Source organism: Salmo trutta, chromosome 1, assembly GCF_901001165.1.
Source record: "Salmo trutta chromosome 1, fSalTru1.1, whole genome shotgun sequence".
Classification (NCBI taxonomy): domain Eukaryota; kingdom Metazoa; phylum Chordata; class Actinopteri; order Salmoniformes; family Salmonidae; genus Salmo; species Salmo trutta.
In genome coordinates, this window is record NC_042957.1 from 54,155,804 (window position 1) to 54,173,732 (window position 17,929).

Sequence of the window (17,929 nt, forward strand, 5' to 3'; positions counted from 1 at the left end):
TATACATGGATTTTTTCTAGTGTGTTATTGACTGTACGCTTGTTTATTCCATGTGTAACTCTGTGTTGTTTTTGTCACACTGCTTTGCTTTATCCTGGCCAGGTCGCAGTTGTAAATGAGAATTTGTTCTCAACTGGCCTACCTGGTTAAATAAAGGTGAAATATATATATATGTATATTTTATTTTATTTTTTGATCCAGCAACCTTTCGGTTACTGACCCAACGCTCTAACCACTAGGCTACCTGCATTTTAGAATAAGGCTGTAATGTAACAAAATGTGGGAAAAGTCAAGGGGTCTGAATAGTTTCCGAATGCACTGTAAAGAGAGTTTATACTGCATTTGGTATTACACTTACTGGAGTCTCTCACAGGCTTTGAAAAAGCACCTACGAATAAGCTACCAGTACGGAAAGTGACGCTGGCTGCTGGTAAGCTTTCTTGACTTAGACATAAGTGTTTCCCAACACATGGCTAACCTTTGTTTAACCAGCTAAACAGCTGCTCTTATTGAAATGTGTTTGGAGTTACCTTTGTAGCTAATAGGCTATGTTAGAGTTTACACTTCCTCTTCCAATTATGTGTGGAGGTCAAAATAAAGTGGGGTGAGGGGTGTCCAGGCAAGGAAAGACATTGGGGGATTAGATTGTTTTCTTTGTTGGGTTGGCAATTCCTCTGAATACTTTATCTTTTCCTTGTCCATATGCTCCCTCTCAACTCTCTCTCAACTATCTTAATACTGTTTAAAAGAGAGCTGGAGTCGAGTCTCACAGTGCAGCCTTTGTCAACGTCCATATCTGATTCCTGTCACATGTTAAGTGCTCTGACAGTCTCTGTGTCTGAAGTGGCCCGTCTCCATTTGTCATTATATAGTATAGACTGAGGGAGTGTTTGACCTGCTGTTAAAAATACAACTTCTCTCTTTCTTCCTCTCTTCTCCCCCTCTCTAACACCTCCTCCCACCCCAGGTTCCCTCTCTCTCCCTTCATCATGTCGTTTCTGTCCAGGGTGCGGTCCCCCAAGCTCACCTTCTTCCAGACGCTGGTGTCTCTGGTCCTGGGGGCCATGGCCCTCTTGTCGTCCTACTGGTGTGAGGGCAGTCAGAAGGTCCCCAAGCCCCTCTGCTCGGCCAATAAACTGACCAAATGCATACCTGTGCCCGGGGTCTCGCATAACTCCACCTCCATCCAGTTCTCCTGGGAGACGGGGGACGACCGCTTCGTCTTCCCTGCCTTCCATGCAGGCATGTGGATGAGCTGTGAGGAGAACATCTACACTGACGCCTGGGGTGAGATTTTGGGGGGTGAAAATGGATGGTTGGAACTTTAATACCTCTAGGATATTGCACAAGAGTTGAATATAGTGGGTTCAAAGTGGGGGAGTTGCAATCACACAGTAATGTAACAATGGGAAGCAAGGATCAAAATGAAAATCACTGGTGAGATTAAATGCAATGAGAGTCTAGGTACGGTGGTGTGTGTGTGTGTGTGTGTGTGTGTGTGTGTGTGTGTGTGTGTGTGTGTGTGTGTGTGTGTGTGTGTGTGTGTGTGTGTGTGTGTGTGTGTGTGTGTGTGTGTGTGTGTGTGTGTGTGTGTGTGTGCGCGAGCTCTTGCACTCTATAAAGAGGATTATTATCGGTGCTCTGTTCAGGGGGATTTAGATTCTAACAGCATGACTCAATTATGGATTATGACCAGATGGAGAGAAAGGTTTATATTATTCAACCCCCGCCTTGACTGGACTCAACACCCTAAAGCTGGGGCTGGAGAAGACTTGATAGAGCTCATTTGTCTCCAAATGAATCATTAACATGTTGGATTCAAGTCTCTATCTAAACCAAAAATCTAAATGAAAGAATAGGACTAAATCTAATTCAATCAAACTTTAGATGCACTTATTTAGTCCTGTTCTTTAACTTAGATTTTTGGTTTAGATGGAGACGGGAATCCAACATGTTAATGATTAACTTGAAGATTACATTTCAAATCAACCAAAGCTTGAAACCCCAGGCCTGTGTGTGATGAATTGCAGATGCTATACAGGCCTAAATAGTATTAGTGATGATATATGACTTATAAAGTATGGTTACATTTCATTTTCTCTGTTAAACCTACCTTTTAATGTAATCTTAACTGCAATCCAGGTCAATTGGTTCTGCTGTTAGATGAAACACAGTGATAACACAATCTGTAGTACAAATAAAGCAAAAATCAGACATATAGTTGTGCTTTTAGATGGTTGAAAGCACAGTGATAACACATTGGAAAAACTTTTGCCTGTCTTTATGAGTCGGTGAATATAGGTTGTCTAAACCAAATATTACCCAATTATCCAAGTTGAAATGACGTGGTGTGCCCATTGGGTAGAAAGGTTTTCTCAAGGACCACTATTCCTGATACTATGTATGTAATCTGTCCCAGACATAAATGTACCTTGTCTGATAGATGATCATGATTTTATTAATGAAATAGCGATATTTCTTTTTTAGAGGAAAAGTGTCGCAGTTTTCTTTCTTTAACTCCAGGAGGTGAAAAAGGTAAATGATTCTGCAGTGTCAAGATTGTATGTTGGTACACATTGCACAGTCATGATATAGTTGTACTGTAATCGTCCTCTCTCTCCCCGCAGGAATGTTGTGGTTGTCGGTGTCAATGGAGCTCATGTATGTTGGGCTGCTGTGTATCAGCTGTGTGCTGCTGTCTCTTCAGTTGTGTCTGGATGCCTTTTGGCCCTCACAGATCTGGGGACAGCTCCTCAATGCCTACTCTGCAGTCTTCACTATATTAGGAGGTACACATTTTAATTTAGATTCTATCTTTTTTTTATCAATTAGCACAGGGTTTCCCAAACTCGGTTCTGAGTCGTCGTCACTACAGCTGATTCAAGTAAACAACTAGTCATCAAGCTTTGATTATTTGAATCAGCAGTGTAGTGCCTGGGCAAAAACCAAAACGTGCACCCGGGGGATGGCCCCAGAACCAAGTTTGGGAAACCCTGACATAGCAGAAGCTCTTATGCAGAGCAACTTACAATCAGTGTCCCAACTAAGGTAGGTAAGACAACCACACATCACAGTCATTGCAAGTAAAAGTTTATTTAATAAAGCTATTAGCGAAATCAGTGCTTGTATGAGAAATAAAAATGTCTCTCTGATGGAATCCACATAAAAGCTTTCAATGTCTGCCATTGAATCTCTGTTTTATTCTCTTAGGGTTACTGGGAATGGTGGCTCACATGATGTTCATGCAGGTGTTTCAGACTACAGCCTCTATGGGTCCAGAGGACTTCAAACCACACAGCTATGGCTACTCCTGGGGCTTTTAGTGAGTCTGCACACACACACACACACTGTTTACTACAGTACCACTACTTGTTCTCTGATCTTCAGTGTGCTCTCCTGGTTCTTTGGTCTCCAAGAGCAAGTGGGTTTAAGTGTTTACATTTTCCCCTTTAAATAAGAGAGACACCCAGTAATGTATCTCAAGGACTCTCATGAGGCCTGGGCTCCTGTTAAAGACCTCTGTCCATCTCAAATAGATTATTGCAATATCGCATATGCCTTGTAGCAATTGTGTTTTAGTAAGATAAGGGTATGAAATATGTTTGCAACAGTAGGCTTGCACACATGGGTTCAGATTAACACAATCCTCCTTGCTGCTCCTGTCTCTCTACTCTATTTTTCTGTCTTAGTGTGGCATGGCTGGCCTTTACCTGCTGCATGTTGTCAGGAGTCTCCACCCTCAACAACTACACCAAGAAGACTGTAATGGAGCGGAGGCGCAAAGCCCGCCTGTACCCCCCTCGATTCCCTGACATAGAGCCCCTGCTACCCCCGGCCCCCTACTACTGCCCTCCGCCCCCACACCCCTGCATGTCCCCACCATCCCCAGAACTCTCACCCCTGTCACCCTACTATGACTCCCCTTCGCCACCCCCAACCTCATCACCCCATCCACTCACCCACTCCCTGTCCCTCCCCCACTGCTACACACTCCCCCACCCTGAATACTTCCCACCTCCCCCGTCCCACCCTGCTCCCCTGTCCCCCTATCACCGCCACTCCCTCCCCTCTCCCTCCATCTCTCTGCCCCTCTCCGTCCACAGTTACACACCCCAGTACTACTCAGAGGACAGGGGAAGAGAGATGGAGGAAGAGGGGAGGGAGTACTCAGATGAGGAGTACAGCCCACTTTGACTGTATGTGTGTGATACTTACCTATGAGCCAACATGCAATTGGATTTTGACAGAGCTAATCAGTGTGAAGTAGTCTGAAGCTCTCTGTCCAAACTTGTATGCATGCTGTCAATAAAACTTGGTGAAAATGTGCAAAATGATTTCATTCACAGACTAGTATGCCTTCTGTCAGTTTCACTGTGGTGTCCCTCTACCAGTGACTAGGTATCATTCATCTTCCTGCAATCTGTCCTCCTTCACCAATTATCATTCATATTGAATTGTTTAGCAATGACAGGAGAAATTTGATTTAAATCAGGTTTTAATACAAATTATTATCATTATCATACTTATAAGAAATAGTAACAAAAATAAAATTGCATTAGACATACAAAGCATAATGTGGAACCAAACATGTTCATATTTACACATATATCTCAATGTGCAGTGAGCAAATATGCTCTGTCAGATTTCAAGGCACTCAAGATCTATCCGTCTGTTTGTCTGTCAGTCCATGGGTGTGTCTGGGGGATAGGTTGATTCAGACAAATGGTAGAAAGCATAAAATAATTGGCAAAAATAATTACATAACTAAAAAGGGGAGGGGTCCAGTTAGCAGTGAGGTTAGTACTAATGTTCCATTCCATGTATGGACATTGGCAAATACATTATATTCTTTGTCTTATTCAGCACACTATAGTAGGGCTGTAAGTCAAACGGGGTAATGATCGTTGACAGTTTCCGAAATTGGATTCTGTTTGCGGCACTCTAGTCAATTCATTCTTCTATTTGGTTTTGAGAGTTTTGGCATTGTTTTATTATGAGCCTAATTGAGAAATAAATCAAATGTAAGCAAGAATAGTTCAGGACTATGATTCTGAAATAATGAGATACTGTCGCTCTATACTCTCTGACTCCCCTATAACTTCTCCAACAAATATATGAGGGCTGTAAAAGTTTCATTAACTTTGAAAATGTTGTCCCGCTTTATATTGAAACCTAAACATGGACTTGGTAATATGTAAGCAGGACAGGTAAGTTATAACTATGTGGGCAGGACAGGTAAGTTATAACTATGTGGGCAGGACAGGTAAGTTATAACTATGTGGGCAGGACAGGTAAGTTATAACTATGTGGGCAGGACAGGTAAGTTATTGCTATGTGGGCAGGACAGGTAAGTTATAACTATGTGGGCAGGACAGGTAAGTTATTGCTATGTGGGCAGGACAGGTAAGTTATAACTATGTGGGCAGGACAGGTAAGTTATTGCTATGTGGGCAGGACAGGTAAGTTATTGCTATGTGGGCAGGACAGGTAAGTTATTGCTATGTGGGCAGGACAGGTAAGTTATTGCTATGTGGGCAGGACAGGTAAGTTATAACTATGTGGGCAGGACAGGTAAGTTATTGCTATGTGGGCAGGACAGGTAAGTTATTACAATGTAAATCCATATGTTTAGACACACTTCAGTGGGAACCAAAAGAGATACATGAATCAAAATTCAAGCCAGAAAATCTGTGGATAACAACTCTCCCCTTTTGTATCCCACACTCATATCCATACCTAATTGTACAAAAAACGATCAGATCGTAAGATATTGAGCCTGTCCCTTGGGTTTGGGCTAGTCTTCTGCTTCTAGTTTGCGGTCTTCTTTCGCAGGACAAAGTAGATTATACTGGAGATGAAGGTGAACGCAAAGGAGATCCAGGCCAGAATGAAGGAGTGGCCATACCAACCATCCGATTCATTCTTGTGAAAGATGTCTGTGTAGATGGAAGCAGCGATCATGATGCACAGGCCTGGAGGGAGGGAGGGATAAACGTCAAGCAAAGACAGAACTAGTTGTTTAACAGGTTGAAGATTGAAAGTGTTCAGGGCAATACGTACAGGCTAGGAGCTGGAAGATGCCAGAGAAGGTGAATCTCTGTCCCTTTGACAGAGTGAAGAGCTGTCCCACAAACACAAACAGGCCAAGGGAAGAGAATATGCAGGCCAGAATGGAGCTAGCCTGCACTGCCTGGAGGTATTCTGTAGAGGGAGACAGAGACAGACACTGAGTAAGGACTATTTCCAGAACAGACACACCCAGAAATCAACACCATATTAACGAAACAGTGTTGTGTCACACTCTGGAATGCAGAGGTGAAAGGGGCAATTCTGTTTAATAGAGACACAATGAAAGTATTTTAATCTGGAAAATTGTGTGCTAAGGAATATTTCTGAGAGGATTTAAGACGAGTTCATTTCATAGGTTGTAAAAGAGTTTCTCAGCAATCAAATAAAACACTTTATGAGAGATACAACATTGCTACATACATACTTTTGACCACACATTCACTAAAGGTCTACACACAGACTCACTTTCAGTGTACGTCCTCAAGCAAATCTGCCCTAAATCTGCCCACCAGCCCTAACTCTGTCTCCGATCCTGCCACACCCTCTGTTCAGTTTCCTCTATGAGAAAATGGCATTGTTCTCCCTCGTTGGGCAATAGAGTGCTTCCTGATCAATCATGCTTCACACTGACAGACACACAGAGACAGGCTAGATGGGAGGATTAGTCTGACAGTTGTTATGGAGCTCTAACCTGAATTCAACCAAACCTCCAGCGCAGTAAACCCACATCCTGGAGAAACTACACTGTTCCTGTTTCTGTGCTGCAAAAATGTATATCTTGGGGTGACTTGAGACATAAAGAAAACGTTTAATTCACGTGTAGGACTATATTTACATATACTGTATATCCAGGAGCAATGCTAATTTCCTGCAGTGCTGTTTTTTTCACAGAGAATGTTTTCTTACATTTTAGCTTAGCAGTTCAGTATGGCCCAGGCTTACCTTGATGGTAGTAGCTGGGGAGATCGTTGGAGCTCCAGGTTCCATTGGTCAGTATCCACCTGGCCCACACATCAGTGTACACGGTTTTTGTCATCCACCAGGCCTGGACAGGACAGAGAGGAGAGATAGTCAATGGACATCCACAGGTTCATGTGTTGTGTTGTAACATGCATTTGGATGTCCAGGCACAGGGATAACAGTCAATGGGTGGAATGTACATGGGTAGAACGTAGCAGCATACCACAGCAGCCAGGTATGCTCCTCTCACTATGACAGGCCATTTAACACTCACTGGAATACCACACACGAACAAGAGCATGTATATGCAGCCACATTGTTGACGATAACGCACGGGCACACAGACACCACACACACACACACACACAGAGTGATGAAACACTGGCCAACCTGTTTGTCACCTATCTTCTTTCAGGGGTGAGAGTGAGCTCAGAAATGTACTCCAGAATACCAAAGTGGAACACTGACAGAACATCACCAAAGGCCTGAGCCGATGAGGGCTAACATAGCATGCTTTCATCTTTTGATTCAACACCCCACAGACATAGTGAAAGAGACGTGCACTCATCTCATGTGTAGCTCCACAGGGCTATGTCAACATGAAGAGACCTAAGTGGAGGAGGAGCAGTGGGGGATTACTTACATTGTCGATAGTTGCCACTAGGAGGAGGATGATGCTGGTGAGGTGAAGGAGGAAGATTCCGGCTAGAAGAACCAACATGATGACTGAGAGAAAGACAGAACAAGGGAGATGGAGAAAATATATATATTTTTGGTTAAAAGTTGGTCAAACACTTCCTCGTTCTATACCATATCAAATAAAGGGAGACTGGGGGACACAGACACTGTCACAGGGCTTAACATGAGTGACATGAATCAGATACTCTATTGTTTTGTACTCTTGCTGTACAGTGTCCTTTGGTTTCTTGAAAGTTGCTTTAAATCTCATGTATTTTTATTATTAAATATTATTAGATATGGATGTTGACAAAGGCTGCACTGTGAGGCTTGGCTTCAGCACTTTGAAACAGGAAGTCATTAATGATGGAAGGCCTGAGTCTGCACCCCCTCAGGGTGCGGCTTTCTAACTCTTGATGGGTTATAGCCACACACACTAACAGAAATGGAGGGAGGCGTGATAAAAAATGAATCTAAAGGATTCAGACGAAGAGATTTGAGATAGGACATAGTGATTGGTCAAGCGTGGTAGTGATAGACCTGGGAAACAGAGAGCGAGAAAATCAGAGGGATAAAGGGGGAAGTGTAGGCAGGAGATGAGTTGTAACTTGTTTGCAGCTTGCAACAAACCGCCACTCCTTAAAATAACTGCACAAAATACCTACTCCCCTGCCTGCCCCAAATAAACACATACACACACCTTAACCCAGGGGTTCTCAAACGTTATGGGGCCGGGGACCCCTTTTGTGAGCACGTTTTGGGCACGTTTTGGGCCCTAGGAAGGAACATTTTAAAGGCTCGCCTCTTGCCATCGGAGAGAAATGTTTCCAAGCTAATTTCCTGCAATTCTACAGATTTTGTCATGTGGCAGAGATTTTTTGTTGTTGCAGCTTTTAAGCTAATATCCTACAATTCTACACATTTGTATATGAGAAAGAGAGAGAACTTTGCAGTTTTAAAGATGAAATTACACTGCATTTATGTAAAAGTATTGTGGATACCAATATCCCTGTGAGCTTCCCAGGCCCATGTTGCCCAGAGTTAAGAACATACTGTAGATTAATAATATTACATTGTGCTTTATTACAACCCCTAAACTTATTCCACGGATCCCTTGGACATTCTTTTTACTTTTTACATCTGTTGTTGTTAGTAATATTCATATAATAAAATGTATGTTTAAAATATATATATATTTTTTTTTTCTTCATATATATTTTGAGATCTGGCTGCGAACCCACTGCAAGCCATTGTTAGTGGGTTTGAATGACCCCACTTTGAGAACCCCTGCCTTAACCAATTCAGATTAACTAGGCAGCTCAACTCAAAATATGGATAAACGATCTCAATTCACCAATTACAATGGCCCTTATTTGATTTATTCATTCAGTAAAGACCATAAACAATACAAAATAAGCTGAAGGACTGTTTTAATGTCCATTGTCTGTAGAGAGAAGGCGAGGTTGCTTGATGCTTGTTTTTCCTAAATACAATCATATTGTGAGAACAACTCACGGATACACTTTAGAGTTCCTTCCCACCCCTACTACTGGCAATAGAGCGACTTGGGATCTGGTGGGTGTGGAGAGAGTGAGGCGAGACCCCATCTGGAATGCAGAAAACCTCTCTGGAATAAAGGGCTGGTCTGGGTTGGGTCCAGACATGTGATCTACATCAACACTGACCCACCCCAAAAGTTGTTTCCCGCCCACGTACACTTCAAAATTACTGTAATTGGGAACAAGTACTTCTTAATTAGCTCAACTGTGTGTAAATATTTGAGTACACAAAAGATGGTGTGTGTAATTTCTCATATGAGAGCTTCTCATCTAAGTGCTGAAGAGACAAATAAAGAGGGAACTCGAGCTAGTCTTAGACAATTAAACCTCTGACTGTCTGAGCTGACAGTCGCTGAGGGAAGTTTAGCCCTGTTCTGTTATGTGAAGGAAATACAAAGTACACCCTATCTAACCTCAGCAGTTTGCCAGAGTCACAGAGAGTAAACACTGAATTCATGACAATCTCCCTGCCTTCTAGGATGGAGCATAGTTCCATCACGCACTCAGCTACCTACCAGAAATTACAGGACAGGTTTCATGGGCTAAAGCGTGTGCATTATGAACTTTAACTAAATGTATACTTAAAGTTTCAGAATTTCAGTGCATTTGGATTTTCACCTTGTAATGTTTGTTTCAGAACCAGCTACCTGATCAATTACCTGAACACGCCCACACTGAACTTACCTGGCAAAGGAATAAACTACCAGTATCACTTGTACTACAAAAGACATGCTAGCTACAATTCTAATTAATTCACGCCCCTACTTACTGTGTGCAATTTTATTAGTCTTGAGAGTAATAAAATAGAAGGCATGCATATAGGCTACTATATAGGGTATTATCATTTAAAAAACACATGAAGAGCATGTCAAAGAGTTGAGAGTTCTGAAGAACACAAATGTTCAACTTACTTTTTGATGGTAGCCTTTCTGTTGAAGCCCAACTCCTTCTGCTCTCTATGTTCCAAATGTCAGACTCAGCCCTCGCCGCCAAGGAACGCACAAACACTCACAACCACACCTCCACCCACTTCCCTCCCTCTTTTCGAGTCCACACCCCACCCAAATCTCTCACTCCTTTTTTCTCCCTCTCTCTCTCTCTCGCTCTCTCTCTCCCTGTCTCACATGCATGCAATTACCCAAAAGCCACTATTTCAAAAACTTTGTGGTCGAGTATTTGTTTTTCGTGCTCTAGCTATGTCTTTGTCACTCTGTCTATTTAGGACATTATATCCATGAGTACTCAGAGGAAGCACACTGACTCACCCACTGATGTTTGGGGAACTCCCAAAATATTGTCATGAATTCAAATCCCTGCTGCCATGGAGACTCAGTAGTAGCCAGAGCAACCACATTGTTGCTGTTGTATCTCCACACACTGACGTGGTGGGTGTAGTGTTTCTGCCTGATCCCCACCCCCTCTCTCCATTCCCCCTCCAAAGCTCTCTCTCCGGGAGGATAGTCAGGATGAAGGAATGTAGTTGGTTGGGAGGGAGGGAGAGGAGAGGAGGTAACAAGTGCAAGTCATAGCCTGAGAGAGAGAGAGAGAGAGATTGTGTGTTTGCATGAGAACGAGTGAGAGAAACCGGTTTACAATAAGTACAACTCATATTCACACTTGATTGATAGATATATTGCACTATCTAGGACAATAGTCTGACAATATACGTAGGGTGAAATAAACCTACCTCTGCTGAGGTAATGTGCTACATACAGAGTGCTTCAGCAGCCTCAGGTGATGTCACAGGGTAATGATAGGGTTTCAGACATGTTTGGCCAAGTGACTCTCAGACCTCAAAGTATTATCCACTGGGCACGTCACATACTGGGTTATTGGTGGATACGGTTCCACAAACAGCATTCCTCACTTGGGTCAAAGTCAAGGAATGCAGAGCAACCTCAAAAGATGTACTGCGGACTCCCCACACCCAACACTAAGGCTGTGACTGTCACAAAGCCAATAGGATACACCCTAGCCCCTAGGGGGACAGTCATCTCAAATACTGGGCCTCAAATATAGAAAAAGGGAATTTAGAAATATTGTCTAGCCTGCCTCTTCCCAGGGTGTATCGACCCCACCTACCTGACAGGTGAGGTAAGCTAGCTTGGGAACAGTGTGGCCTACTATATATCCCTGCTGCCTCTGTCTGCCTATGGAAGCTGGTCCCGAGTGAAATTAACAAATAACATGCCTGTGTAGCTTTTGAGAGGACCAATGGGATCGTTTCATCAACAATCAGCCCTTCGTTTCACTTAATCAAAACTGGAAAAACCAGAGCCCATAAAGCAGGGGTGTCAAACTCATTCCACAGAGGGCTGAGTGTCTGCCGGTTTGTTTTTATCTTTTCAATTAAGACCTAGACAACAAGGTGAGGGGACTTCCTTACTAATCAGTGACCTTAATTAATCAATCAAGTAGAAGGGTGGAGAGAAAAGCTGCAGCCACTCGGCCCTCTGTGGAATCAGTTTGACACGTGCCCTAAAGGCAGACTGGAACAGTTGTGATATTGTTTGAATTGAAGTGTTGTATGTACAGTATTAATAACGTGTTCGCTCCTTCATATTCAAGGCAGATCCAAGGTGGGTCTACAGCGTGGCCGTGGCTCGCCTTGCCTTGTGTGGGATGAGACGTTAGAATGCGTGGGTTACTTCTGGGAGCACTGAGAAAGACCACGCCGCTTGTGACTCAACGCTGAGGAGCTCCCAGGCCGCTCACTGACAGAGTATTTCCACACGGCCGTGTGAAACAGTTCCAGTGTCCACATGCCAAGGGGAGTAAGCGTGACCATAAGCACATCGCTTTACAATGGTAAAATGATCTGCTGTGGTTAACTGTGTCATTCTCCCCGGTCTCTGCCTGTCTGAGTCTGTCTACAGCAACATGACTGTCCTGGATGTCTGATTGCTAGGTTTAAATTTAGAAAGACAGCTAGGCTATGTAGGGGATTTGCTGGGTAATTTTAAAGAAAACTGTTTAATGAGTCAGAACAGATAATAGCCTGTATCAAAAACAGTGTGTTGAAACTCTCTCCCTACCCAGTGTTGACTAATTGGGATGAGGCTATTGGGATCTCACTCATCCCTTCACTCCCACTTGTCGCTTGACTGGTTTCCTATACAGGTAAGGTACACACTGACGTCATGGTGCCGTTGTAACACACACACACATGATCACACCCTTCTGGCCCTCAGATTAATGTCATAGCCACACACACACACACAGTGGAAGGTGAAAAGAGCTCCCTATCCTACAGGGAATAGTACCTGGATCAAAGGAGCAAATGGATCGTCTAATTCTATGACTGCCAGTCAATGTTCCCTCTCATTTTTTTTCATCACTGAGCAAATTTCAGGTCTCTTGAACGCAAACTTGAAAGTTGTGAAAATTCTGTGCAACTTCCGGCGTGCGTTTACTGTGAACACCGAGGATGTACCCGCTTTAAGTTAGTTCTAACAGTGGTCAAGTAGGCTACTGTGGCTATTTGATCATAATGTAGGCCTACCAGAGTGGCCTACCATCAAAAACAATGGAGAAAATTCATCACATAACATTTTAACATGGTAATAGCTGTTCTGTCGTTCAGCCTACAGTAGCAGCTAATGTGTGGTGTTCAATATAGGCCTACATTCCATGAGACTTTTGAAATAAATATGCAGGGCTTGACATTAGCCTGTTAATACACTTGTCCTTCAGACAAGGTGACTAAAATGTTGTTTTTTGATGCAAGAAACCACTTTACAAAATAAAATGCATTATTATTCCCATCCCGTTATTACAGAGAATCAGACGCATTTTGCGACCCTCTGCCTATTGGCTACTTAGCTTATTCAAGCCTGTCTCAAAATACAACATCGCCCATTTAAGACAAAAAAAGCTCTTAAACTGAATTACTTTTCAAAGATGTCTAGAAATGCACATGTTTTGTGCTCTTGTTGGAAGCAAGAGCTGATTGCTGACTATAAATTATCTATAACTGGGCTAATAACTCACTAACTAGCAAAGGATAAGAACAAATGTACATGTCGCTACATGCAGTTCTCGCTTTGATCTCAAAACAAGGGCATCTGCTCATGACTGCTCATGCTGTAAACACAGTCCAGTTCAAAGTGAACGGCACAGATCCATATATGGCAATGGTCTATATGCATATAGGACTACTGCAGCTCTGATTGGTTATGGCACACTGGTCTGTGTAGAGCAGGGGCCTGAGTCATGCATGTCAATGCAATAGAATCCTTCACCAATGCTTTCAACAAAATCTCTTGCATAGTTAGTTTTGCATACTAAGTCTTGTACAGTTCATTTTGTTTCGGTATGTTGCATTGAAAGTGGCTAATATTGCGTTGATTTGATCACAATTGCCACAGTAAAGGGAAACGGTGATAGTGTTAACTAAGGGAGGAAACTCTAGAAAGTTGAGTGAAGTTTAATCTCGTGCTTCTCTGCACGCTGATATTTCTTCTGCATGGCAGTCCCGAGGAGCTGCACGCCCGCACACGTGCTCACAGCTTAGAGGGAACATTGCTGCCAGTTGAAGGATACTACTCCCATGATCTCCATGTTGTGGCATGCTCCTTCCACATACATTATTCTCTGTAATGCACAAGTAATTCACAAGCAAAATCAAGCCCCTTGAAACAGCCCAGGTGCAGCTACCACCCATATTAGTGTAGTGAGGGCTGCTAAATCTGGTCACTCCCTCCATTAGAGATCCCAGGGACACAATTCTGGCTGAAAAATTCAAGAGGAAAGTGTAAAGTAGTAGGGGTCTGTGATTATGTGGTGAACCTGGTAAGCCACTGGAGAGCCAGCCAATGTAAGAGACGTATGAGCCTAATTAAGGTGGAGCAACATTCAGGTCAGCCAGATGCCATCATAGGTCAGCCAGAAACAGGTAGAGTCACTAGTGGTCCTGGGGGGGGGGGGGGGGGGGGGGGGCAGTGCAATTTTGGACCCCCTTGTGGCCTGCCTAAATATGGAGTATGAAATAATTTTTACATAACAAATTTTTGCTATCGTTCTTTTTTTACATCCGTTATTAGACAGTGGCAACGCGGAACACTCATTTAACCCACACATTTTCTAGAGGGACGGCTTTAGGCGGAACACAACAGTATCGTACCACATGCAAAATGATATGACAACAATAACGTCTAATGTAACTGGCCCCTCCGACAGTACAACTGGACCCAGCTTGGCCCCCCCAGTTGAAATGGTCTAGAACCACCACTGGGTAGAGTTGGACTAGGTCCCAGGACATATACATCAATGTGATTTTATGTAAGCCTCGAAACTAAATGATATCATTATGCACAGAGTACATGTACATCCTGTGATTTGTGTTACCCCTTACATGACCAGAATTAGAATGACATTTGAATTGCTGTCTTTTTCATTTTGGTTTCATGAAATGATATCTACTTTTGCATAACACTCTGATTTCCCGGGGGATGATAGGGACAGTGATCAGTTGAGGCCTGTAACGGCAAAACTATGGCAGTCTGTGGTTCCTTTAGATTCATCTGGGGTTTCTCAATGCTCATTTAAAAAATACTACAGTTTCCTATAGAATACAACAGTACTTACTATAGAATGATAGTAAACTGTATTATACTGTAGAATACTATACTATAACTGTAGTATCCCTCGATAATGTGTAGTACTTACTATATAATGTTGAAGTATACTGTAGAATACTATAGTAAATACTCAGTATTATCCCCCCCAAAAACACTGTAGTAAGTAATACAGTAATGTCCGCAAAAAAATAAGTGAGAAACCTACATGCCAAGTATAGACCACATACAGTATTGTGTTACCTACAGGTTATACAAAAGAGTAGAAGTTCTGAGCTATCCATTCAGACCCCAGTCCTACTATCTAAAGATTATGGAAAATGTGATCTTTTAGTATTTCTCCAGTAGGTTTCCTGAAAGAAAAAGCCTCCACGTCTAAGATAATAAAACAAAAACACTATAGTAAGCTAAATACTACAGTAATGTCTGCAAAAATACTACAGTATACTACAGTCTGCAAAAACACTACAATACATACTACAGGCCGTAAAAACACTACAGTAAATACTACTGTATACTACAATCCGCAAAAGCACTACATAAATAACCATTGTTTATACTACCATTTTCTTTTACTACAGTATTTATACTATAGTTAACTGGATCGAATCCCCGAGCTGACAAGGTAAAAATCTGTCGTTCTGCTCCTGATCAAGGCAGTTAACCCACTGTTCCCCGGTAGGCCGTCATTGTAAAATAAGAATTTGTTCTTAACTGGCTTACCTTGTTAAATAAAGGTACAAAAATTATATATAATAATAAAAATAATAAATACTACAGTGTACTACAGTATATACTCCAAAAACACTACAGTGAATATTATAGTATTTATACCATAGAATACTATAGTATTTTTTTCACGTGGGTCCCTGCAAGGGGAATTCCAACAAGTTTTAAAGCAGTCTGTTGTTTTTTTTTTAAGAAGAAAAAGTAAACTGTCAGGGATAGCTTTAAGGGACATGTAGCCCAATGTAACAGAAAACAGATAAGAAATGTAGCCACTAGTTGTTTTGGTTGTTCCAACAACTGTTTACATTCAATACAAAAACATCCTGATATTTAGTGGAGCTGCCCGTTTCCATGGTGACTGGTCAGGGTTTTATTCTTGATCCACTCCCCCTCTGTCACTTCCACCCTGTGGCTCTTTTTTTAGATCTCACATTGCTACATTTCACTTAGTTTGCACATGATCTACCCTCCTCCTCCTCCTTCTCCTCTGTTTTGTCCCTCCTTTTCCTGCTCGGCCCTCATTTACCACCCCCTCTCCCTCTTTTCTCTCAATGAAATCCAGACATATTTTTTGCTTTGAAACGTTGAAAAGAAAACAACTCCTGACTGTTGGTAGCTAGGCAACTCACAATATGAGTCATCACTCTGCCGCACCCATCAACCCCCTCTCCTCCCCTGTACACTCTCTTCATGTAGCCTATTGAATAGTGTGGTTCAGTTAGACAGTGTACATTATGCTCAGTTTCAATGAAATCCCTCTGTTACTTACTTGTCCTTCTTGAATATTACAATAGTTTGTATGCAGATGCCTGATAAAAGAGGAAAGTACAGTGGAATTTGTTTTTGTTTTTCACTGTCACTCTTAGGCCTACTGCTGTCCGTACAATTCATGCCACTGTACTATTCGGTTGATAATGATCAACATTGATGTTGTCATGTGGTGGCACAGTGTCACTATGACAATAATAGCAATGGTTATAGTGATGATATTACAAAGGAAACACTAAATAAAATCCCTATGATGCACAAATGTGCTAGATTATTCCAAGTTGATTTCAGGGCAGTTCCCACACAAAAAATACTACAGTTTACTATAGTACTTACTATACAATTCTATAGAATACTATTTTCCACACTGTAGTATCCCTCAATTGTGTAGTGCTTACCATAGAATGTTGTAGTATACTGTAGAATAATATACTCCACACTGTAGTATCCCTTGATCATATGTAGTACTTACTATATAATTGTTTTGTATACTACACTACACACTGTAGTATCCCTCGATCATGTAGTGCTTACTTTTGAATTGTGTAGTATACTGTATAATACTATACTGCATAGTGTAGTATCCATCGATTGTGCAGTGCTTACTATATAATTGTGTAGTATACTGTCGGATATTATAGTAAATACTACAGTATTATTCCCCCCCCAAAAGCACTACAGTGTCTGCAAAAAGACTAGTTTTTAATTTGCATATACCCCAACCATTACCCTCCCCCATATCCCAATTTGTGCCAGCCATCAGTGAGAAACCGACATGCCAAGTATAGATCATATGTTGTGTTCCCTACAGGTTACAGAAGAGCTGAACTATCTGTTCAGGTTCCAGTCCTACCTACATACAGGTTATGGAACATTTGCTCTTTTAGTATTTGTCCAGCAGGTTTCCTCAAGGAGAAAGACCCCACTTCTATGTCAAAGATACAAAAACAATACAGTAAAGTAAATAATACACTACTCTGCTAAAACACTACGGTGAATATAGTGTATAAATATAGTAATACTACAGTATTTATACCATAGTATACTATAGTATTACGTCATGTGGGTTGGTACAAAAGCAGGTTCCCTAGCCCATACATTCAAAGGTGAAACTTGATTAGGGTCAGGTTCACCTCTCAGCAATTGCTGATGTTCTTATGTTACAGCAGATGGTGGTTTATTTTCCTTCCATAATAACAAAGCAAAGTTATAGGAACTGCGTAAGGTTACTTGGCCATGCCAGGGTAAGGGTGGAATGGTGAGAGGCTCCTCAGGGGATTGGAGAATTCAATGTGTGCTTTGACTTGTATGACAATGCCACCCTCTTGTGGAGAGAAGAGAGCTTGTCATCTCTAACGTATTGTGGTTAAGTTTCAACTTGACTTTTATTATAGTAAATTATATAGCAAGCCTGTAATTATATATCCCTGTAGAACTGACAAGCATAATTGTAATCGGCATGCCATTATTGAGATGAATTGCCAATTAAGACTACTTGAATACGTGAACACATGTGGTAAATGCGCAGCATTCAAAATATACCTTTCCCTTTTGCCTCGTCCCAGTGTGTTGATGCACGTTGAGAAACAA

The 17,929-nt window shown here is 42.0% G+C and overlaps 2 protein-coding genes and 1 non-coding gene across 4 annotated transcripts; 2 read left to right on the forward strand and 1 right to left on the reverse strand.

Annotated features, from left to right (window-relative positions):
* Positions 1 to 321: 321 nt before the first annotated feature.
* Positions 322 to 4,194, forward strand: gsg1 (germ cell associated 1). The gene is made up of 6 exons (XM_029754720.1): positions 322 to 430; positions 968 to 1,287; positions 2,488 to 2,535; positions 2,628 to 2,789; positions 3,211 to 3,322; positions 3,690 to 4,194. The coding sequence occupies exons 2-6, from the start codon at positions 990 to 992 to the stop codon at positions 4,192 to 4,194; spliced, it is 1,125 nt and encodes a 374-aa protein (XP_029610580.1). The 5' UTR covers positions 322 to 430; positions 968 to 989.
* A 283-nt stretch (positions 4,195 to 4,477) lies between these two features.
* Positions 4,478 to 10,624, reverse strand: LOC115200445 (epithelial membrane protein 2). Of its 2 annotated transcripts, none has more exons than XM_029763543.1 (5): positions 10,532 to 10,624; positions 7,673 to 7,755; positions 7,012 to 7,114; positions 6,061 to 6,201; positions 4,478 to 5,972 (listed from the first exon to the last, which is right to left on the reverse strand). In XM_029763543.1, exons 2-5 carry the CDS (start codon positions 7,748 to 7,750, stop codon positions 5,809 to 5,811), a joined length of 486 nt encoding a protein of 161 aa, XP_029619403.1. In that variant the 5' UTR covers positions 7,751 to 7,755; positions 10,532 to 10,624; the 3' UTR covers positions 4,478 to 5,808. The 2 variants fall into 2 exon arrangements, with proteins under 2 accessions (XP_029619403.1, XP_029619395.1); XM_029763535.1 differs by lacking the exon at positions 10,532 to 10,624 and adding an exon at positions 10,178 to 10,300.
* Positions 10,625 to 17,208: 6,584 nt separating this feature from the next.
* Positions 17,209 to 17,264, forward strand: LOC115147793 (U7 small nuclear RNA). Its single transcript, XR_003866505.1, has one exon. It is a non-coding gene; the product is annotated as a U7 small nuclear RNA (small nuclear RNA).
* Positions 17,265 to 17,929: the final 665 nt, after the last annotated feature.